Source organism: Cherax quadricarinatus, chromosome 18, assembly GCF_038502225.1.
Source record: "Cherax quadricarinatus isolate ZL_2023a chromosome 18, ASM3850222v1, whole genome shotgun sequence".
NCBI classification, from domain to species: domain Eukaryota; kingdom Metazoa; phylum Arthropoda; class Malacostraca; order Decapoda; family Parastacidae; genus Cherax; species Cherax quadricarinatus.
The window spans coordinates 37,092,414-37,116,938 of NC_091309.1; the positions used below are offsets into that span (position 1 = coordinate 37,092,414).

Consider the following 24,525-nt stretch of genomic DNA (forward strand, 5'->3'; position numbering starts at 1 on the left):
AAAAACCTTGTAGAGGGTTCTAAAAAGCAAGATAGCCAACCATCTAGATACCCAGCAATTACACAACCCAGGGCAACATAGGTTTAGAGCAGGCCACTCCTGCCTGTTCCAGCTACTGGACCACTATGACAAGGTCCTGGATGCTGTCGAGGATAAACAAAATACAAATGCAGTATACACAGACTTTGCAAAAGCTTTCAACAAGTGTGATCATGGTGTAATAGCACACAAAATGCGTGATAAAGAAATAACGGGAAAAGTTGGTAGACGGATCTACAACTTCCTAACAAATAGAATACAAAGAGTAATAGTAAATAGAGTAAAGTCCCAGGCAGCCATGGTAAATAGCTCTGTTCCACAAGGCACAGTACTTGTTCCCATTCTATTCCTCATCCTCATTTCTGCATTTCTGACAGACAGATGTAAGCCATAGCTCCATGTCTTCCTTTGCGGAAGAGACCCAGATTACCATGGCAGTGACCTCCATCGAAGACACCGCGAGACTCCAAGCGGACATCAACCAAATCTTCGAATGGGCCACTCAAAACAATATGAAGTTCAACAAGGAGAAATATCAACTACTCAGATATGGGAAACGAAGAAATTAAATGTGTGTCAGGGTATACAATAAATTCTAACCATACAACAGAGCAGAAAATTAATGTGAAGGACCTGGGAGTGATAATGTCCAAGTATCTTGCCTTCAAAAACCACAACAGTGTATCTACCTCATCCGCTAGGAAAATGATAGGATGGATAATGAAAACTTTCAAAACTAGGGATGCCAAACCCATGATGATTCTCTCAAATCTCTTGTTCTCTCTAGGCTGGAATACTGCTGTACACTAATGGCCCCCTTCAAGGCTGGCAACTTTGCAGACCTGGAGAGTATACAGAGAACTTTCATGGCACACAAGTACGAGAAGACACCTAAACTACTGGGAATGGTTGAAGGTCCTTGATCTGTATTCCCTAAAACACAGGCAGACACATGATAATATACACCTGGAAGGTCCTGGACGGATTGGTACCAAACCTGCACACGAAAATCACTCCCTGTGAAAGCAAAAGACTCAGCAGGAGATGCAACATTCCCCCGATGAAAAGCAGGGGCGCCACGAGTACACCAAGAGACAACACAATAAGTGTCCGGAGCCCAAGACTGCTCAATTGCCTACCAGTATACGTAAGGGGGATTACCAAGACCCCTGGCTGTCTTCAAGAAGGCACTGGACAGGCACCTAAAGTCTGTACCTGACCAACCGGGCTGTGGTTTGTACGTCAGTTTGTGTGCGGCCAAGAATAACAGCCTGGTTGATTAGACCCTGATCCACCATGAAGCCTGGTCTCAGACCGGGCCACGGGGGCATTGACCCCTGAAGCCTTCTCCAGGTTAACTCCAGGTAAACCATATCTCTTTTATTGTTTGTGTTCTACAGTGCTTCCTTCCTATCAGGTGGTGGTGTTTGGCCTGTTTCTGGCGAGTTAGGCTGGAATATCCATTGCCCCAGTGGGGTGGACCCTTCTCAGCTGACTATTTTCTTCACCTCTGGCCCATGATATGGCTACTGTGCCCCTTACTGTGATACATAAATGGGCCCTTGAGGTTGATGACAGAACCAGGTCTCTATTGGGCCCAAAATGTCTAGACTCGGCTCCTTCTCCACCCCAAGTTACTCCAGATGTAAAGGTAGTTCTTGTGTATCCCAAGGATGGTGGTACACCCTTCACCAATCCATGGGAAGTCACCAATGCCATCAGTGGTTCTCCTTTCAGCAAGGCAAGGCCTGCATGAATGGGGGTGTCCAGCAACTCTTAGTAGGGGTGCTGCTCTAAGACTCCAGCTTCACTGCAAGTGTTTTCTGGCCAGAAATTTACCGCTTAATGCCAATCATGTCCTAGGTAAGTGGAGTGTTGTCTGCTGGGAGGTCCACTCCTCAATCTTTACTACTGGTTGTTGCCATGGCAAGACTGGACCAATTTCCTCATCCCTCTCAGCAGAGTTGATCCATTCTAAGTTTTCTTAGTTGGTTTTTAATGAGGGGAGGGCTCTATTTAGATTTAAGAGGTTTGGAGCCTCTCAACTAACCCCGCCCGATATCACATGGTTCGCGTATGTTTCTTGGGTGCTCTCCCGGAATTTGCGACTTTTGGCTATCTTAGGTTTCTCATCCTTCCTTATACATGTACTTTACCTCTACTCCGGTGTCAGATATGTTTCTTCAGGGCACGGAGAGCTGTTTCTATGCCCATGCAAGGTTAATGTGCAAACTTTAACAGTTTTCACCCAGCAGTCGAAGATGGCACTGCCTGTATCTGCCCAGTCTCATGCTACTTTTGTAAAGGGACCCACAAGGTCACGTCCTGGTTTTGCCTGGCATATTGCCAGGTTATTAATTTGGCAAACTCAGCCAAGGCCCAGTCCCTTTCACTCAATAAATGCAACTCCAGCCTGCGGTCCGTGAAACCAGCCACAGGCCGTTGGCCCTTGCCTCTGTCTCCAGCGGGCCCCACGAAGGGCATCTCCCCAGCACCAGTGTGACCAAGGCACCCGTTCTTCACCACTGTGAGGGCTAATATCCCTGTTTCATATCGTTTTGCAGCTCTTGCAGAACTATCTCTTCCTTCAGAAGATTTCCCACCTCTGGAACAACATTTCAAGTTGTCTTCAGACCTGGCTTCTACTGCAGAAGTTATTGCTCACACTGCTCTTTTTTCACAATGGGCGTCTTGCTGTCAAGGTGGCGCAGATTCAAAACCGACTTGAAATTCGGTACCTCACCCAGTCCAATTGGGCTTCTTGTTTGACCCAGAACCTCACTCCTCACAGAAGTCCTCCCCCTCCATTTCCTCTCAACCCCAGCCCCAGCCTGTCCAAGTTTCAGGACCCTTCCCTACTGAAGATTCAGCTGTTTCACTCTCGTCTGCATGGGCTTCATTTCTTCATCCTGTCCTCCTTTTGGCAGAGGAAGCGCTTCACTCCTCCTTACAGGGCTCAATTTTTGTGAATGCACGTCTCTTGGTTCTTCCTCACCTCATCAGCTTTCTTAGCTCACACACGACTCATTTTCGCTCTTCTGTTTTTCTTCTCTGGAACGTCTGTTTGATATTGGGGAAGCTCCCAAACCTTCAGAAGTATCTGGCTGAGATACAACCACTAGCGGTGGGCCTCTCCGAGACATGGTTACATCCTCCTCATTCTGTTCAGCTGTCTGGTTTTACCATTTACCATCAGGATAGCCTTGAAGGGGGGGGGGGGGTGGCCTAGCTCTTCTTGTGTGTAGCTGGTTCCAGAACATGACCCCTCTCCCTCCAGGCCTATGAGAATGGGGCGATAGAAACTCTAGCTGTGCGAGTTGCCTTGGGCACTCAGAAGTGTACCTTCCTGATTTACTATCCAGGCAGGTCAGTAACACAGTGAGTTTACCCATTACTTTGAGCAACTCCATGGTCCAGCACTTGTTATAGGGGACTTCAATGCTAGGCACCATTTCTGGGAGCCATTCCTTTCTCTGGGACTGGTGCTCCCACAGGTAGGGCCTTTTCCAAGCCCTCCTAGCATCTCACCTTTCCTTGTTCACACTGCCAGGCTTGGAGACTAGACTGGATCCTCACACAGGGCGAGCTTCTACCCTGGACCTCGTTCATAGGTGAGGGTAGCTTCTTAGAACTCTTTCGAAGATTTTAATGATATGGGATGTTAGTGCTATTGGTCTGTAGTTCTTTGCAATTGCTCTACTGCCATCTTTGTACAGTGGGGCTATGTCTGTTGTTTTTAGAATGTGAGATGACCAGTGTTTATGCTCCCTCTCCATAGAATGCTGAAAGCACATGACAGGGGCTTCTTGCAGTTTTTGATAAACAGTTCCACAAATCTGGGCCTGGGGCAGAGTACATAAGCATGTCATTTACTGTCTTTTCGAAGCCTTGTGGTGTTAGGATATCAGTGATTTTTGAGATGACCATATTTTGGGTCTGTCATAATGAATTCATTTAGATTGTATACCGTTAGTCTGGTTAACGGCTCGCTGAAAGCCTAGCCATATTGGGACTTTAGTATCTCATTTCTTTGCTGTCATCTGTGCAAGTCCCATCTTGCATAAGCAGGGCCCCAATACTGGATGTTGTTTTACCCTTAAATTTGGCATTAGTAGTAATTTTTTTTTTTTTTTTTTTTTCAATTTTCTTTATAGCCTTTAGTTGTTCCCGAGATTCTTGTCTCCTGTAAGATTCCTTAAACTTTAGTTTGATATTTGCTCTTTCTCTGACCAGTGCCTCCCTATGTATTACAGATATATTGGCCCTTCTCAGCAGCTCTGTGATTCTTCACCTTCACCTGTATATTGAGCATCTTTCTTTCTAGTTTACATCTTCTCTTTTCTTAATGGAATGTGCCTTGAGCAGACCTCAAGTGCCAGGGTTATTTTCTAGGCAAAGGTTCGGATCCATGTTGTTTCATTTAGGACATGGCTGACTTGTTCCCATTGTATATTTTTTGTTATCGAAGTTGAATTTTGTGAAGGCACCCTCATAACTGATCACATTTTGCTGCTCAGGAGCCTTGTGCATACATGTCTGTACATCTTATGTTGTGATCTGTGTGAATTGTCTTTGATATGGTTATAACATGTATCAGATCATTGTTGTTAGTGAAGATGAAGTCCAGCGTATTTTCTAGTCTTGTAGGCTCTAATATTTGCTGGTTTAAAATGAATTTGGTGTAGAGATTTAATAGCTCTCGCATGCATGTGTATGTAGAGATTTTCCAGTGGTCCCTATTTTCCCCATAAGTTCTTCAGTTTATCAAACACGGCATTTTCAGGAACGTAACTAGTACAGTGTAATATAAGGCCTACCGTACATCATAATTCCCACAGCCACTTGATCAACTAGACCAGTAGTAGTAGCCATAATATTTACAATGCACTTCATGCTGCAGCAGTGCACAATAGAAAAGGAGGACAACTTTGAAAAGAAAATTACTTGGAAGTGCGTACATCCGTGTTTCCAACTTCAACCAGAATGGAATGGTGTTTACAATTTAGCTGAACCTCTTGCCACAAAACTTTGGAGCCTTGGAAATTGCAAAGATTTGATGTGCACCACACTAGTTCTCCACTATAAACTACTTTACGAACATTCTCATACCAGATTTCTCTTTGTAACTTAAAGCTCAATACATAGGCAAAATGTCATTAACAGAAATTTCGTCTAACTGCATTTAAGTCTGTTTACAATCATGACAGTATCTTTGACCATTACATACCCAGTATGGCCATATTTCTTACATATGTGCTGGTAGCATGTTGCTTCAGCTGGGGTCTATACAAAGATTCTCCAGTTTGGGGAAGTGATTCAACACCACTTGGTGTTGTGGTGGCATTTCCTAACATAATACACCTAATAAGCTAAATTCAGACAAGCTTTTACACACAGTATTATAAATTTGTACAATGGATCTGAGGGCACATAGTCAATGTAGGCATGCATTAATGGCACATTATGTAGATAAACCTAAAATAATCCAATAAAGTCAAGGTGTGGCTTATTTCCAGAGCTCTTCTTTACTGTTTAAAGTAAATGTTCAAAGTGAAGGTAAGCAATGAACTGTATAAAATATGCAAGGGACAACCTTGATATCTATATACTTGTATAGACCCGGAAGCAAGGACTTCTCACGTGACTCACCTAGCATAGGACACCTGCCGCAGCCTTTGTTCCATAAGGATGCGAGTATGCTCCAGACACCATACTGTGGTCTTGAAGGTGAGATGCAGTGCTAATAATCTCCAGTAGAAATTTAGTAGCCATGTACTAAGTGGCTTGTGAGCTACTAATATGGTCTACTAGCTAGTGCATTTCTCTATTTTTCAGCCCGAGTTTCATTACCTGTTTTCACTAGCCAATATTCGACTTTATTCATTAACCCTTTGAGGGTCGAGAGCCTCAATCCTAAACCATCACTGGGGTGTGAGTGTGTGAGTGTGTGAGTGTGAGAGTAAGAGTAAGAGTAAGAGTAAGAGTAAGAGTGAGAGTGAGAGTGAGAGTGAGAGAGAGAGAAAGGAGAAAATCTTCTTACCAAAATCTTCTTATTTTTGTTAGTGTAAGTAAAAAAAAATTTTTGCGATCAATACTTGCCGAGATAAAGAAACACGAAGTTGATAGAAAGTGACCCATTTATGGCAACATTGCCGACTGTCGGTCAGGTGGTAATCATTTATTTTTTCTACTTTTTTCTTATTGTTTAACATTTTATTTTTTCAATAACTTTTATGGCCTGTGAGACCAGCATAAGCCATATTTTGTACATTCACTCATTGTATGCTACACAATAACCACACAAACATTGTTGTCATTATATTGTTTACAAAACAAGTTTACACAAACCAACAATAAAAAATGTTGCTTATTACTATTTTTTCTATCATATATATATACAAATCTAGTCACTGGACACGTTCCTAGAACTGGTAGAGGTTCTGGAAGCTTGTTGTTGCATGTGGATGGACTTGTAAATATGCTGAATCACCAGCGTGGCTAGTGTCACTGACACATTACACCTTCACTAACTCTCAATGCCTTCAACAACACACATGTCTTCCCCACCCCACCAACCCACATGGAAGTAAGTCACTGACTGAATTTTTTGGGTTATCCTAGGTTGATGGCCGTCTGGATCATCCTTAACAATAACTATCTTTATTTACTACATGTACATGGTATACTGGCCTAGCTGACTTCAATGACATACTACTATATACAAAGCCCCTTGTTATGTTGAGCATTTCGGACAAATTAGGTCAGTGTCCCAGGATGCTACCCACACCAGTCGACTAACACCCAGGTACCCATTTTACTGATGGAGAACATACACAACAGGTGTAAAGAAACATGCCCAATGTTTCTACCCTGGCTGGGAATCGAACCCAGGCCCTCGCCATGTGAAACGAGAGCTTTAGCCACCAGGTCACCAGAGCCCTTGCCTGCCTGCCTTCCTACCTTTCTTCCTTTCCTCCTTCCTACCTACCTTCCCTCCTTCCTACCTTCCCTCCTTCTTACCTATCTTCTCTCCCTCCATCCTTCTTTCCTTCCTCCCTCTCATCTCGTCCTTTCTTCCTTCTGGTTTACTGAGCATCGCTTTCAATCACAAACTCCTCAAAACCATGAAATTCATCTTTATTGACTCTACAATCTGTGTTAAAACTGTCACTTGGGAAAATAAGTCCCAATTTGCCGGGAAGTGAGGAGTTTCTTACCTGAAATGGCATTCCCACAATGCAATGCAGGTACCTGATTTTTTTCCTACTGTGCACACTCACCATGCAGATCCATTCTCTCACATGTAGGCCTACCAGCTTTCTCCCGCTCAATTTGAAGGCGCTAGAATTTACTCATTTAAGTACATGACCAACCCCAGCTGTTATGACGTACATGTACGTGACCGACCCTCAAAGGGTTAAACATTTGCATCTCACTGCCAATTTAGAACTTCCTTTTAAACATTATTAGTGCAATGACTTTGCATTACATTTTTTAGTTTCTAAAACATTATATGCTGAAATATTACACCATCTGATGTGTGTATATATAAAATAATCCCTCATACATAAATTAATTTTTCAGGTGACTGTATTTAACATTAAGTCTACAGACCCATTCCTACACATCCGTGCCAAGTACTGTTCTCCTACACAGTCCCAAGCTTCTTCTACCAGAGGCTCTCCAACACACTCCCGAGCCACACCCAGCAGGGTGACACTTTCCGGAGATCCTTCCCCACGAGACTCTTCATCTGAAAGTACTCCACCACCTCCAGAGGAACCTCAAGTGCCACCCTCTCCACCTGCTGTGTCTTCCATGCATGCCACAGAAAGTTGTGTGTCAATTACAGAAAGTTCCAAGACAGAAAACAGGAGCTTCATTTCTACTGATGAATGTACAGTGGTTGATGCAGAAGAAAGTTTACTGAAGAAAGAAGATTCAACAGAGGCTTCTTTTCCTCCCTGTTCTCTCAATGGAACTACTGAAATTGAGTCTTTTGAGCTAGTTCAGGATGATGAGCTCATAGCTGCTACATCCTCACTTCAATCACAATCCAGTCCTAGAATAAGTACCAGCTCTACTCCAGTTTCAAGGCCAATTGTAAACTCGGCAACATTTTGCATCGAGGATCATAAGACTGATCCTGTGCCTACAATCACTCATACATCACACTCAAAATCTCCCTCTACTTCCTCAGCCTCTTCTTCTTCTTCAGAATCTACATCTTCCCCAGAATCTTCATCCTATTCCTTGAAGGCTACACCACCACCTACTCCTTCCACTTTCTCTACACCAGCATGTGCAACATCTGCGCCACTGGATTTGTCATTAACAACAAATGATAGTAATAGCACACTTGGGACCCCTTTACCGACTGATTCAACCGATCATGACTTTTTGTAGGTAAAGGTGTAAATAACAAGCACTGAATGACCGACTCGATATTATCGATGTTCGTATATATCTAAAAGATTGTTATTTCTGAGCAGTAAATAAAAAAATAAATTTAAATGGAAACTGAAAATATAACTTCCTTTGGCCTCTGCCTGCAAATACTATAATATTTTTATCAAAATGTTATTAGATATCAAATGCACCTGGTATCAAGCCCAGTGATACAATGCTAAATACGTATGTGATATTGCATGTGGATATACTGAAGGAAAAGGACTTGCAGAACAGCCGCAGGGATGAAATGTTAAGTCAAAACTGGGTAGTGTACCATGTATAAATCCTGTAAGGAACATCACTTTAAATACCTGCTTATGTGTGTAGGTTATTGAAAGTCAGGGTGCTGCAGAATAGTCCTATAAGGATCATCAGTTTTTGTGTTAGTGATTCAGTTACAACAAAGAAAAATGAGGTACCTTTCTGTTACCATGATATGATTTGCAACATGCAATATTTTTAAAATAGGTTACACGTGATATTTGATAATTAAAATCTTACCCAAATGTCTTAAAGTAAGATCAGTTGAATGTATAGTGTGTGGGATAATTCATTAATAATTTTATCTGCAAAATGTAATATTTTTGTTTATAAAGTATTTTACAGCATTTCTTGATATTAAACATTAGAATAAAGAAAATGTGCTGATTTGTGATAAAGGTACAGCAGCTTCATATATCAAACATATACATGTATACACTTGGGAATTTCTTATAATACAGTATCTGTATTACTTTTACAACATACTGTACTGTGCTCATCATTGTGCTGGACATTTACAGATGTAAATGATTATGGAATTGCCTGTAGTCCATCATATATTTCTGTTAATCCATAAATCATAGTAGTATTTTGTAATTCAAAGTTTTATCATTGATAGATAATGATTGCATCTCTGCAGATGCCTGGCATCTATGTTAGGCACTCATGGCACTGTGATAATATTGTATTGCTAATAACATCACTAATGTTGATGTACAGCAAGATTTGGTGGAAAGACTTACCAGATATTGACATATGGTAGTACTAAATATTGTTTCTAGACCACTCATCTTGTTTAAAGCTCATCAGAGTATGGTGAAGAACTTAGGACTTACATTTTACACACCTATGCGTATCTATGAAGACTTCGTTAATTGTGGATGCAATTTATTTACAGTAGGGTGCCATTTTCCTCTGCATCAAGACAATATATAACTGATGCATGTGTCCAATAAAGTCACATTGTTATGTCTCTGCAGGTCCAGTTTCATGGCCCATTATTTTAGCAAACAAAGAGGGAGATTTTAGATACATGGTACAGCATAAGAGATTTTCTATCACTTCAGAAGAGGGCCTGTAGTTTTGAGAGATATTTGACTTTTTTGAAGGTAATGGACAAGATTGTCATAAGAGCAGGACTCTTGCGTAGGCTTTCTTGCTATATTTTATGTTAACTAAAATATTATGCATGATATTTATACGTATAGGTCTTTATCTTTGAGCAGGCACAGTAGGTGCTAGTGTCCTTTCATCAGAGGACATAAATGGCAAAATAATTATATCCATTATAGACTTTTAATGATTATGGAATAACTTCTTTCATGGGAGACTTAGTTTGTATTACAGATGATCTTTTAGTAGCCAGTATCTGCTTACTGCAATAGTACATCAAGCTCGCAACTTATGTGTATAAGAGATATCCTCATTGATATTTGCATCTGAGGACGTATGGGACATCTTTTAGAATTCTTTTAAACAAATTTTGTATTTAAAGTATGTCTGCTTTATATATATACATATAGTACCAAGGTGTCAAATGCATGGTTGCTAAATATTTTGCCATATGCCTGCTATTCAATTATTGAAAGTAAGTGATGTGATATACTTTCGTAAGACCCTGATATGATTTATTGAGTTTTCTGAAAATAGCAAGGTTCTTTTTTTGATATTCATTAAACTAAAACTGGCAACTTGCTAATATAGTCACAAATTGGGATACAACATACAAAAATTTTTTAATACAGTATAATATTTAAAGAGACTGTAGTAGGGTCAGTAATAGGTGCTATGAAAAATACTTGAGGCTTGCGTACTGTGTATCAAAAGAAAACATATACTGGGTGTAAACTGTCTAATAATCATTAATTTATCAATATTTGTGATGAATTTTTTTCCCATCATAATGAGACAACAAACACTCATGGACTGGTACACCCATTACATATGATAACCTCGACTGATTCTTTTGGGTTTTGAAAATGCATATTAACTAACCCATTTCAAGAAATGTCTATCACCTATTTAAGTGTTTAAAAAAAATTAAAAAATTCACTGGGTAAATTTGACTGGCGTACAGATTATCTGACGAAAGATCTAATTGCTTCAAAATTACATACATTAAAATTTCTTTTAGTTATGAGTCGTAGTGCTATACCTTCAATCTGATATACAGGTCGGCCATCACTAATCTGGCATCATTGGGACCTGTAGTGTGACGGATTACTGAGTTTGCCAGATTACAGAGTGGTTAGGTTAGAATACACTTAATTAACCTATCAATAGAGAGACTTTCTGCTACATCTTCCTCATTTTTATCCCTGCTTTCTTCTCCACTGGCTTGCTGTGGATTTACAACCATCTGCACAATTTCTGAGTTAGTATAATAATGAAATTTGAGTCAGCATAATGAAATTTGAAATTATGCTAGCTGAAATTAGTGCTGGATTACTGATGGAGCTGGATAACTGATTGATGGATTAGTGATGGCCGACCTGTACTAAAGGAGCAATAAATCCAACATGGAAATGCAAAGGATATTTTTTCTTTTAACGAATTACAACCTTATGGAAAATAATCAAATTCTTGTCATATATTTAATATTGCACATGCATAGGCAATCTTTTTATATTTTTTTCAATATTATACAGTAAATGCTCTGTTATCTGGACTAATTACGGCAGGGATATGATTAAATATACATTTTTTTGTACTGGCTAAAAAAAAAAAAAAAAAAGGAATTTGATTAGTACAAGTGAAAAAACTGTGTATATATACTCTATCAATGCCAAAATTGCAAAGAAATTGTTAAATTTTAATATAAAAGTTAAGGAAACAGTCTTATTTTACCTAACTGCAAACTTTAGACAAGTCATTAGTGTGGCAACACTGACTAGATAGTACATATATACTATTATCTTTTAAATTAGACTAACCCATACTGGTTTAGCCCCTCTTGGTATGAGTACTACTCCTTGGTGGGTTTTGGCTATTATAGTTTGAACTTTACAATATCAAGTTAGTTTTGTAGTTACTTTTTTTTTTTTTTTTTTTTTTTACCCTAACAAAAAAATAACTAAACCTAACTTCCTTATTCTGCCATTAGTAGATATGCATCTTTACAGTAAGCCAGGCATGTGACAACTCAATGTTAAGTGCTGACTGGGCCAGACATCCTGTGCATTTAAGATGTACTATTTTTGTTAACATCTCCCAAAATAATTTGCATCAAAAATCCTTTTATATTCCATGGTATACATAGGTTGTATGTATTGTAAAATGTAAACTAATACCCAAATTTTGCCTAGTAGTTGGGAACTATAACCACAAATTTTTGTGAATATAATGAAAGTCAGCATATTAGGGGCTCCGAAGTAATGTTTACATGCACTATCGATACCTTGAAACCTAAACAAATTTTTGGGGGGAAAGGGGGGAGAGGGGAGAGAGGGGGGGAGATTTTTTTTATTTACATTAATTTTGCTAATGAATGATTGCAACTACTACCAAGTGCAAGTCATTCATTATTAGACTAATCATTTCTAACTTCCCTGGCAAGAGGGTAGTCAGAAGAATGCATTGTCTGTGACAAGATATTGTCTTATTCAGTTATAAATTATAATTATAACCTTTACACATTTAATTTTTGCTCTAAAACATAAGCACAGGAGAGGGTGAGGCAAAAGTGGCCAGCTAAGGCTTACACTACAAGGTTTGTGCAAGTCCATCTGAGAAAACCTACCTCAAGGATAAAAAAAAAATCATCTTCATTAGCTTCAAATATATTGCCAAAGAAAAATGTATCTGGAACTTCATGTAATATTTAGTTTGACTGAATACAGTGGACCCCTGGTTTTCATCCTTAATCCATTCCAGAAGGTGGGTCAAAATCCAAAATGGACGAAAGCCAAAGTAATACACATTTCCCATAAGAAATAATGTAAATCCAATTAATCCGTTCCAAACACCCAAAAGTATTAACAAAAACTACATTTTATAGAGAATAACTATAGTTTTACATACAGAAAACAACGAGAAATACAGCCTCTCCTCACTTAACGATGGAGTTCCGTTCCTAAGACCACATCAGTAAATGAATTTGTTGGTAAGTGAGGAGCATACTATAATGGTAGTGGGTTTGTGTCAACCATCACTGATATTGTTTTAATGTCACCTTTGCACCGTTTATAAAATTTCTGGTATATTTTTAAATATTTATTAAGTAGTGTACTGTACAGGTCTCCCTCAACATTTGCAGGGGTTAGGGGATCAAGAGCCTTGCGAATGTTGAAAAATCGCGAATGTTTGGTGCCCCAGTATATTGTAGGGAAATCTAATACAATACTGCTTCCTTAACCCATTGAACCATGAACAATCATAAAACAAATGAAAACATCATAAAATATGTATTGTATATACATACATGCTCCTCCCACTCGTATACTTGTCCAATCTCTTTTTAAAGCTACCCAAGGTCCAATCGAAGCTAAAATCTTGGGTAGTTTCAAATTTAGGTTGGATAAATACATCAGTGAGAGGGGTTGGAACATAAGAACATATGAACATAAGAAAGGAGGAACACTGCAGTAGGCCTCCTGGCCCATACTAGGTAGGTCCTTCAAAATCCATCACATTAACAGAATATTTTTCCCTACTCAATTTTCAATGCTACCCAAGCTAAAACCTTGGGTAGTTTCAAATTTAAGTTGGATAAGTACATGAGTGAAAGGGGTTGGATTTGAGTGGGACTTGCACGTGAGTAAATAGAATTGTCAATGCTAATTGCTTGGGTAGTGTTTATTCTGCAGTGTTCCTCCTTTCTTATATTCTTATTGCTTGAGTAGCATTGAAAATTGGGGTGGGCAAATATTCTGCTAGTGGGATGGATTATGAAGGACCTGCCTAGCATGGGCCAACAGTCCTACTGAATATCAAAATGGCATGGAAATAAATGGTATAAAATACCGACACAATGGAAATATAAGCACACATGCAGTATGTGATCCTTTATTGGCAATGTTTCGCCCACACAGTGGGCTTTTTCGAGTCACAAACAGGTAGATCTGTTTGTGACTTGAAAAAGCCCACTGTGTGGGTGAAACGTTGTCAATAAAGAATCACATTATACTGCATATGTGTTTATATTTCCATTAAAATGGCATACAATACCAACAGGTTGGTAGGTAAGACACATGGGCAACAATTAGGCAACCTTATTTCCAAACGCTTTGCCTACACAGTAGGCTTCTTCAGTCGAGTACAGAAAATAGGCAGGAGCAGTAGAGATATAATGATGTAATCAGTCCATCACCCTAAGCGACAGTGTGGAGACTTATACTGTCGGAAGGAGAGGTGTAGGCTGGTAGAAGAGGTCATGTCCCTCTCAGATCAAACGATTCTCACTTGAAAAAGTTGTCCAAGGTGTTTTCTCTTCTGTACCAAGATGCCTTTATGTTGCAGTGTCTGACAGAGTGAATATCAAAATGGTATATACAGTGGTCCCTCAATTATCGTCCATAATCCTTTCCTGGAAGTGGGACTATTATCGAAATAGACTATTTTCGAATCAATTTTCCCCATAAGAAATAATGTAAATACAATTAATCTGTTCCTGACACCCAGAAGTATTAAACAAAAAAAATTTTTACATGAAATATAGATGTAGTACATAAACAATACAATGGCACATGATGAATGAAACATTAACAGCATAACACTTACCATTATTGGCAATTCTTCTTAGTGTATGGAAGACTGGAGGAGGAGAGACATTGATTTAGTGTTTGGAAGGGGAATCCCCTTCCATCAACACCTCAGGTACCAAGTGCTTTTCTGGGGTTACTTCTCTTCTCTGTTTTTTAATGCCACTAGGACCAGCTTGAGAGTCACTGGAGTCCTGTCTCGCAAAAAACTGCCCAGAGAGCTCTGTCTCTGGCGTCTCTTTAAAACTTCCCTAAAATGGGCCAAGACTCTCACTGTACAAGTTGCCGATATGGCTTGCAGCATCCTTCTCAGGGTGATGTTTCTCCATAAATCTTTCCATCCTACCCCACATTTCAAAAATCTCCTTAATTTCTGAAAAGGCACCTTCTTCCATCTCTCTTCCTCCTCCTCTGCAGCAAGATTCTGAGCTGCGATCTGTTGCTCTTCCTGCTGAAACTCTTGCTTTCATATTGTTCAATGATGTTTTTCTTAAATTCAGTCGTATTTCTCACCTTTACCAAAGGTCTGGCACTAGGAGCTTTCTTTGGAGCCATGGTAGCTTATTTAGCACTTGCAAGCACTAAAATGAATGGAATATTATGAAATATTTTGTATGAACACGTGAGGGGACCGTCGCTCACTGGTAAACAATGGCACACTGGGTGGGAACGGCTCGGAGCCGTGAGTATACGTCCAGGACAAAAGACGATTAGCGAGTTAACAGACCATTTGCGAGCCAATGTTTAGACGAAATAACAGGACTATTTCCGAAATGGACGACTTTCAGGACGGACGATTATTGAGGGACCACTGTAATACCAACAGGTTGGCAGTTAGGTGAAACGTTTAGAAATAAAGTTGCCTAACTGTTGCCCATGTCTCTTACCTACCAACCTGTCGGTATTGTATACCATTTTGATATTCACTCTGTCAGATACTGCAACACAAAAGCATCTTGGTACAGAAGGGAAAGCACCTTGGACAACTTTTTCAAGTGAGAATCGTTTGATCCGAGAAGGACGTGACCTCTTCTACCAGCCAGCACCTCTCCTTCCAACAGTACAAGTCTCCACACTCCACACCTGTTTGTGACAGAGTCACACCTAGACACACACTCAGTTCACGGAGTACGCTACCTTATCACTAGATAGGCACATGGCTTCTGCCGAAAAGAAGAGGCCACAATGCTCCATGAACACGACAAGAGGACTCAGATTTGGAAATGTGGGGCGCAATTCTAGCGAAGAAGTTGCGAGACCACTCAATGTCATCAGAGGAAGAGGAAGATCCTGCTCACATTGTAGCATATCTGATCAGTTCCAACCATGGAGCTAGCGAATATGGAAACAGGGGAGAAAATAAACACCCCTCCCCCAGAGAACCAAGGAAGTTGGACCACTGTGGACAACAACAAGAAGCGTCGTCCGTCCAAGGAGCAGGCAAACCAGCTCAACCGACCTGGCAAATTCAAGGTGAAGTCTTATGGGGACCACAGAACCCACTATGGCGTTGTTTCATACCTGGAATCACGACAACCTGAAGTTCAAGATATGGTTCAACTTGAGGGGAGAACCAATATTGACTCCTCTGAACAAGGAAATGTACACCACCTTGAAGAGAGTCATGGAGACAGATCGCTCATTCACCCTGGAGGAACTGGACTCTCAGCAAAAGATCACCAAGGGTGTAGTGATGCAATACCTGCTGATGATGCCCATCGAGGCAGTAGCAGCTCACCCCAGTGTGGTGTCAGCTCAACGTCTCAAGGCAAAGACGGCAGGCAACGCACCAACCCGACAGGTCCTCATACAGCATGTAGGACCACTGCCATCCCAGCTGGACCTCGGTTCTTGGGGCAGGTACGATGTCAGGACCTTCACGGCAGAACCAGTTCACTGTTTCAAGTGTCAGCATTATGGACACCTGGGTGCACTCTGTCCGAACAGAGTAATCTGCGGTGTCTGCAGCCAGCGCCACCCTACCGAGGAATGCATCACCATGCTGAAAAATGCATCGCCACCCACCCCACAATGCCCGAACTGCAGGCAGAAACACCATGCCTGGAATCCTCGATGGCCCGAGAGGCTCGCCAGAATTCAAGGAGCCTGGAAGACTCCAAAAACTCGGCGGCAGGCTAAGACAGATCATCACCCTCAGCAGACGATGGGTGCAGAGAACCCTGCCACACCGCAGATCTCTCATCAGCTAACCCAACTCAATGCCCAGGAATTCCCAACCCTCGAAGCCTCAACCAGGCGTCATGGTCAGGAACCTCCTGCACCCCTACCTCAACAAAGAAACAGAAACAAGAGGAACAGGAGGCGTCAACAGGGTACATCTGGTCAACGCAATCAGCACTAAGCGAGCCCCCACCGGCATAGCACGACAACACAGGCACTAAATAACAAATGTAAATGGTCCAAGTCTGACCGAAACGTCGTCATAAGCTCCTCTCTTCTACGTGCGGGTTATTTGTGTAACGTAGGCACTCCTTACCCAGCACAGCCACTTTACAGGCTCAACTGGCACCTCACCAGCAGATCCTGGCTACCCAACCAGGTATACAGCAACAGGCCACGGTGCATACAATAAAGAAATCCAACATTCTGCAGTCCCTACAGACCACAGCAACCCAGGTAATATCCACTGTTTTGAACCCAATGCCAAAGCAGGCCCTCACCAGGGAGGATCTTGTAGCACTTATCAAGGTGTTCACATATCTTATTTGCAACACAATCAGCTCCACAGAACAACAGAGCGTATTCCAGCAGATGGTCAGTACGCTCCCGAGTGTGTGCTTACTGACCGAGGAGGAGACGGTGGATGCCATGAATTTGTACGTTCTCAGAGCAGGCAGGGCTCAGTCCCCAACTCAGGAAACAACAGCGATGGAATAAATTTTGTACCAAATCACACCCTCAAGGTCCTACAATGGGACATTCAAGGCCTAGGGGGCAAACAGCACCTCTTGCTGGAGGCAGTAATTCAGGATCGGGTTGACATCATCTTGCTACAGGAAACTCTGACTGTCCTGACTACATGCCCAAGACTACCCGGTTTTGTTGGGTATTTTCGGCACATGGACACGGGCGTTCACTGCAGAGGCACAGCTGTATTTGTATCCGATAAAATACCGCACAAGGTTATAGCCAACCCTGTGGACTGTGGGGAAGATGTTGAGGTACAGGCCATCCCTGCACACATACCTGGGTCACCCATTACCATCTATAACATCTACAAGAACCCAAGACACACCCTCGACATTGCAGAGCTACTCGCGCTAGCACGCACTGAGTGTATTATTGTGGGTGGAGATTTCAATGCACATCACCCAATGTTGCACTCTCACTCAGCTACCAATGCTGCTGGCAGACACACAGCAATGCTTTTACATGATATTCCAGAGGTAAAGTTGCTAAACAATGGAGACCTCGCACATCTTTTTTGGGTGGCTGTCTTGACCTTACCTTCAGGACAAGACAACTCGCAGCAGGAGCCACATGGGAAACTCATCCTCACCCTGTCAGTGACAATTTTGCAGTGATCACCACCTTCAACATCAACAGACCTCCCACAGTTGTGCTGCCTCCTAGATGGGACGTAAAAAGGGCCAACTGGAAGGTGTTCTAGGATTATCTACATTACTGGTGGTCCACATACACACTATCCGAAGACTGTGATACAGCTGAACAGGAACTAATCACTGTTCTCATCCAGGCAGCAAGGTGCGCAATTCCAAAGAAGTCCACAGGTTGCACTCACAAAAGAGACTGGTGGTTCTACAACGACGAAGTGCGGGAGCAGAACCACCGCATCAACTCTTTTAGGAAGCTATACAGGCGTAACCCTACGGCAGAGAACAGGAATACTCAGAGCCATTGTGCAGCATGCCCACAGTCTCTCTCTCTCAGAGTAAAAACTGAGAAATAGCTGGAGTGGTGCTCAACATTCAGGCATCACACCACCTTATCTGAGATATGGGGCAAGCTCAACATAGCAACTGGCACACTGCATAACATGGGGCTTTAAAAAACATTGCATTTCATTAATAAGAAATTCTCAAAACTAATAACTTTGATCATACAAATTCAAACATTTCCAAAAATGCAATGTTCTCTAACAATTTAGTGGAGTGTGCAATTTATAACCTTTAACCAGGAATATTTTTTGCTGTAAAAGTAGAGCCACATTTACTCAAAGGAAATTTAGTGGCATGCATATACAGACTATACCAACCAGACTGTTAAGGTTATATTACATTACCAAGAATTACAAACGTCGCTTCAGCTCTGGTATCACATCTATGTAGTATATTCTAAGCAAAGCCCCTCATTATGTGAAATATTTCAGGCAGACGATCTACTACTTATTAATAGTGGAACAGGTATTTATATGAGAATTATAAGATGCCTTGCAAATCATGCAATGACAATTCAGCTGGAATAATTTCTATACATAAGACGGTTTACAATGGGTGGGTAACAACTGAATAAGCTAGTGGTTAAACTGACAAAGTAAATGCTTATGATCATTATACATCAAATTTGTGACATTTCTGTTTTCAAATTTATTGGTAGATAATTTTTTTTTTTTTTTTTTTTTTTTTTTTTTTTTTTTTTTTTTTTTTTTTTTTATCTTTCAGGTAGGGTGTTCCAAATTTTGAGACCCTTGATGTGCATGGAATGTTTATTCAGGCTGAGTTGTACACATGCAATACCAGATCTTTTCTAGTGTTATGTGATCTATAGTAGCTCTCCAGAAGCTGACCTGTTGTCTCCCTCCCTCCCACCAACAAACTAATTCTTGTAGCACTCGTTAAAAATTAAGAGATGCAACAAAGTTAATTCAAAATGTTTTAACAAACATGAGACAAATGAAACTTTTTGGTACAATTGACCTTCCTTTCCTTTCTCTCCTTCTGTGCTCTCATATTCTCTTCTTCTCACTCAATTTCTTTATGCCCCCCCCCCACACACACACATGCACTTGGATTTCCTGGTTCTCACTAATGTTCTCTCTCCCCATATCTCCTCCTCAGAAAGCAATGATGAAACCAGTTAGGCAGGGCACCCACTCTCTCACTCCTGGAATTATCTAGCACATTACACATTGTAACCTTTCCAAAGAACTAAAATCTTCATCTGGGAAAATGTTCTCTCATTAGTTTCTGAACACTACTCTTACTTAATTGTTCAGCACACTGCTAATGTCATGAGCAACAGACATGTTGTAAGGGGGGGGAAGGTGTTGCTCCACGTGACACCATTTAGGGGGTGACACCATAGAACCTCTAAAGAAGGTAACACTAATGACCAAAACCATGCTGCAGCAACCTAAGACAAAAATCCTTCATTTCTATATACCCTATTATAGGATTACATAGTACAAATAGGCCTATATAGAGAAAATCATTGATTTTGATGTGATAGATGATTTTGCAAGATTGAAGGCAAGGAAATTAAATACCAGATTCTATGAGATGTTACCTGTACTCCAGGTTAAATCGGAACTAGCGTTTTTCTTTTTCAAGTTTTTTTTATTTCATTGTTGAAGATGAATAAATGTAGGATCTGTTGCCTATACTCAAAGTGGTATTGGAGTTTTTATTTCTTCAATATTACTACGATTATTTATCATTAATAAAGTTCGGTTTATGGCCTTTAAACGTTCTCATTGCTAAACATTAGTCACTGGTCATGCAGCAGTGATCTAACTGGAGTTTACTACCCCCATCCCCCCACCCTTGGATTTCATGGGGGTGACACCAAAGATGTCACCCCGGGTGACACCAAAGATTCCGCCCCGGGTGACACCAACCCTAGCGACACCTCTGATGAGCAATGTCTCTAGTTACGCAAGTCATCAACTTATTGACACTGACATTAACTGGTCTTAAGCAAACAACTACACAAGGAGGGATTCCCTTTGACAGAGAGATTAACTAAAAGTAGTACATTATATATACTAGTTTGTTAGATTATGAATTGGTGGATAAAAGGTCGATGGGTAGGCTCCAGGACGTACACGTTTTTAGAGGGGAAACTGATATATCGGATCATTATTTAGTTGTAGCTACAGCTAGAGGTAAATGGGAAAAAAGGAAAATGGTGACAAAAAGCAAGAGGGAGGTAAAAGTGTATAAACTAAGGGAGGAGGAAGTTCAGGCGAGATACCTGGACCTGGAGTTTACCTGGAGAGAGTTCCGGGGGTCAACGCCCCCGCGGCCCGGTCTGTGACCAGGCCTCCTGGTGGATCAGAGCCTGATCAACCAGGCTGTTGCTGCTGGCTGCACGCAAACCAACGTACGAGCCACAGCCCGGCTGATCCGGAACTGACTTTAGGTGCTTGTACAGTGCCAGCTTGAAGACTGCCAGGGGTCTGTTGGTAATCCCCCTTATGTGTGCTGGGAGGCAGCTGAACAGTCTCGGGCCCCTGACACTTATTGTATGGTCTCTTAACGTGCTAGTGACACCCCTGCTTTTCATTGGGGGGATGGTGCATCGTCTGCCAAGTCTTTTGCTTTCGTAGTGAGTGATTTTCGTGTGCAAGTTCGGTACTAGTCCCTCTAGGATTTTCCAGGTGTATATAATCAAGTATCTCTCCCTCCTGCATTCCAGGGAATACAGGTTTAGGAACCTCAAGCGCTCCCAATAATTGAGGTGTTTTATCTCCGTTATGCGCGCCGTGAAAGTTCTCTGTACATTTTCTAGGTCGGCAATTTCACCTGCCTTGAAAGGTGCTGTTAGTGTGCAGCAATATTCCAGCCTAGATAGAACAAGTGACCTGAAGAGTGTCATCATGGGCTTGGCCTCCCTAGTTTTGAAGGTTCTCATTATCCATCCTGTCATTTTTCTAGCAGATGCGATTGATACAATGTTATGGTCCTTGAAGGTGAGATCCTCCGACATGATCACTCCCAGGTCTTTGACGTTGGTGTTTCGCTCTATTTTGTGGCCAGAATTTGTTTTGTACTCTGATGAAGATTTAATTTACTCATGTTTACCATATCTGAGTAATTGAAATTTCTCATCGTTGAACTTCATATTTTCTGCAGCCCACTGAAAGATTTGGTTGATGTCCGCCTGGAGCTTTGCAGTGTCTGCAATGGAAAACACTGTCATGCAGATTCGGGTGTCATCTGCAAAGGAAGACACGGTGCTGTGGCTGACATCCTTGTCTATGTCGGATATGAGGATGAGGAACAAGATGGGAGCGAGTACTGTGCCTTGTGGAACAGAGCTTTTCACCGTAGCTGCCTCGGACTTTACTCTGTTGACGACTACTCTCTGTGTTCTGTTAGTGAGGAAATTATAGATCCATCGACCGACTTTTCCTGTTATTCCTTTAGCACGCATTTTGTGCGCTATTATGCCATGGTCACACTTGTCGAAGGCTTTTGCAAAGTCTGTATAAGCAACTATTGGCAGAAAGGTGGGCTGGTGCAAGTATGAGTAGTGAGGGGGGTTGAAGAGGGTTGGAATAGTTTTAAAAATGCAGTATTAGAATGTGGGGCAGAAGTTTGTGGTTATAGGAGGATGGGTGCAGGAGGAAGGCGGCGTGATTGGTGCAATGATAAAGGGTGTGATAAAAGAGAAAAAGTTAGCTTATGAGAGGTTTTTACAAAGCAGAAGTGTTGTAAGAAGAGTAGAGTATATGGAGAGTAAAAGAAAGGTGAAGAGAGTGATGAGAGAGTGCAAAAGGATAGAGTGGAAGAGGCACTGTCAAGAAATTTTAATGAAAATAAGAAAAAATTTTGGAGTTAAACAAGTTAAGCCTAGGGAACGATGGATTTGTCAGTTAAAAACAGAGTAGGGGAGTTAGTAGTTGGGGAGAGGGTGGTATTGGGTAGATGGCAAGAATATTTTGAGGAACTTTTGAATGTTGAAGAAAGAGAGACGGTAATTTCATGCACTGGCCAGGGAGGTATACCATCTTTTAGGAGTGAAGAAGAGCAGGATGCAAGTGGGGGAGGAGCGTGAGGCATTACGTAGAGTGAAAGGGTTATGGTAAAGCAGCTGGAACTCACGGGATCATGACAGAAATGTTAAAAGCAGGGGGGATATATATAAAGGGAAGGAGGACAAGAGAGATTGTAAAAATTATAGAGGAATTAGTTTACCGAGTATACCAGGAAAAGTGTACGGTAGGGTTATTATTGAAAGAATTAGAGGTAAGACAGAATGTAGGATTGCAGATGAGCAAGGAGGTTTTAGAGTGGGTAGGGGATGTGTAGATCAGGTGTTTACGTTGAAGCATATATGTGAACAATATTTAGATAAAGGTAGGGAAGTTTTTATTGCATTTATGGATTTAGGAAAGAGTGGATAGGGGAGCAATGTGGCAGATGTTGCAAGTACATGGAATAGGTATTAAGTTACTAAATGCTGTAAAGAGTTTTTATGAGGATAGTGAGGCTCAGGTTAGTGTGTGTAGAAGAGAGGGACACTACTTCCTGGTAAAAGTATGTCTTAGACAGGGATGTGTAATGTCACCATAGTTGTTTAATATATTTAAAGATGGGGTTGTAAAAGAAGTAAATGCTAGGGTTTTCGGGAGAGAGGGGTGGGATTAAATTATGGGAAATCAAATACAAAATGGGAACTGACATAGTTACTTTTTGCTGATGATACTGTGCTTATGGGAGATTCTAAAGAAAAATTGCAAAGGTTAGTGGACGAGTTTGGGAGCGTGTGTAAAGGTAGAAAGTTGAAAGTGAACACAGAAACGAGTAAGGTGATGAGGGTATCAAATGATTTAGATAAAGAAAAATTGGATATCATATTGGAGAGAAGGAATATGGAAGAAGTGAATGTTTTCAGATATTTGGGAGTTGATGTGTCAGCGGATGGATTTTTGAAGGATGAGGTTAATCATGGAATTGATAAAGGAAAAAAGGCGAGTGGTGCACTGAGGTATACTTGGAGACAAAGAATGTTATCTATGGAAGCAAAGACGGGAATGTATGAAAGTACAGTGGTACCAACACTTACATGGGTGTGAAGCTTGGGTTGTAAATGCAGCAATGAGGAGACGGTTGGAGGCAGTGGAGATGTCCTGTCTAAGGGCAACGTGTGGTGTAAATATTATGCAGAAAATTCGGAGTGTGGAAATTAGGAGGTGTGGAGTTAATAAAAGTATTACTCAGAGGGGTGAAGAGGGGTTGTTGAGGTGGTTTGGTCATTTAGAGAGAATGGATCAAAGTAGAATGACATGTTAAGCATATAAATCTATAGGGGAAGGAAGGCGGGGTAGGGGTCGTCCTCGAAAAGGTTGGAGTGAGGGGGTAAAGGAGGTTTTGTGGGCAAGGGGCTTGGACTTCCAGCAAGCGTGCATAAGCATGTTAGATAGGAGTGAATGGAGACGAATGGTTTTTGGGACCCGACGAGCTGTTGGAGTGTGAGCAGGGTAATACTTAGTGAAGGGATTCAGGGAAACTGGTCATTTTTATATAGTCGGACTCGAGTTCTGGAAATGGGAAGTACAATACCTGCACTTTAAAAGAGGGGTTTGGGATACTGGCAGTTTGGAGGGATATGTTGTGTATCTTTATACGTATATGCTTCTAAGTTGGTGTATTATGAGCACCTCTGCAAAAACAGTGATAGTGTGTGAGTTAGGTGAAAGTGTTGAATGATGATGAAAGTATTTTCTTTTTGGGGATTTTCTTTCTTTTTGGGTCACCCTGCCTCGGTGGGAGACGGCCGACTTGTTAAAATATATATACAGTGGACCCCCGCTTAACGATCACCTCCCAATGCGACCAATTATTTAAGTGTATTTATGTAAGTGCGTTTGTATGCGTATGTTTGGGGGTCTGAAATGGACTAATCTACTTCACAATATTCCTTATGGGAACAAATTCGGTCAGTACTGGCACCTGAACATACTTCTGGAATGAAAAAATATCGTTAACCGGGGGTCCACTGTATATACATACATACATTATATATATATATATATATATATATATATATATATATATATATATATATATCTATATATATATATATATACAGTGGACCCCCGCATACCCATTTTAATCCGTGCAAGAGGGCTCATTGGTATGCGAAATAA

The 24,525-nt window shown here is 41.2% G+C and overlaps 1 protein-coding gene across 1 annotated transcript in view; it reads left to right on the top strand.

The window, feature by feature from the left end:
* LOC138852891 (uncharacterized) overlaps nt 1-10,627 on the top strand; it is an 85,399-nt gene extending 74,772 nt beyond the window's left edge. Inside the window, exon 7 of the mRNA XM_070086418.1 lies at nt 7,624-10,627. Within this exon, the coding sequence (XP_069942519.1) occupies nt 7,624-8,445 (822 nt within the window). The 3' untranslated portion in view covers nt 8,446-10,627. The remainder of the gene's footprint in view (nt 1-7,623) is intronic.
* Nucleotides 10,628-24,525: the final 13,898 nt, after the last annotated feature.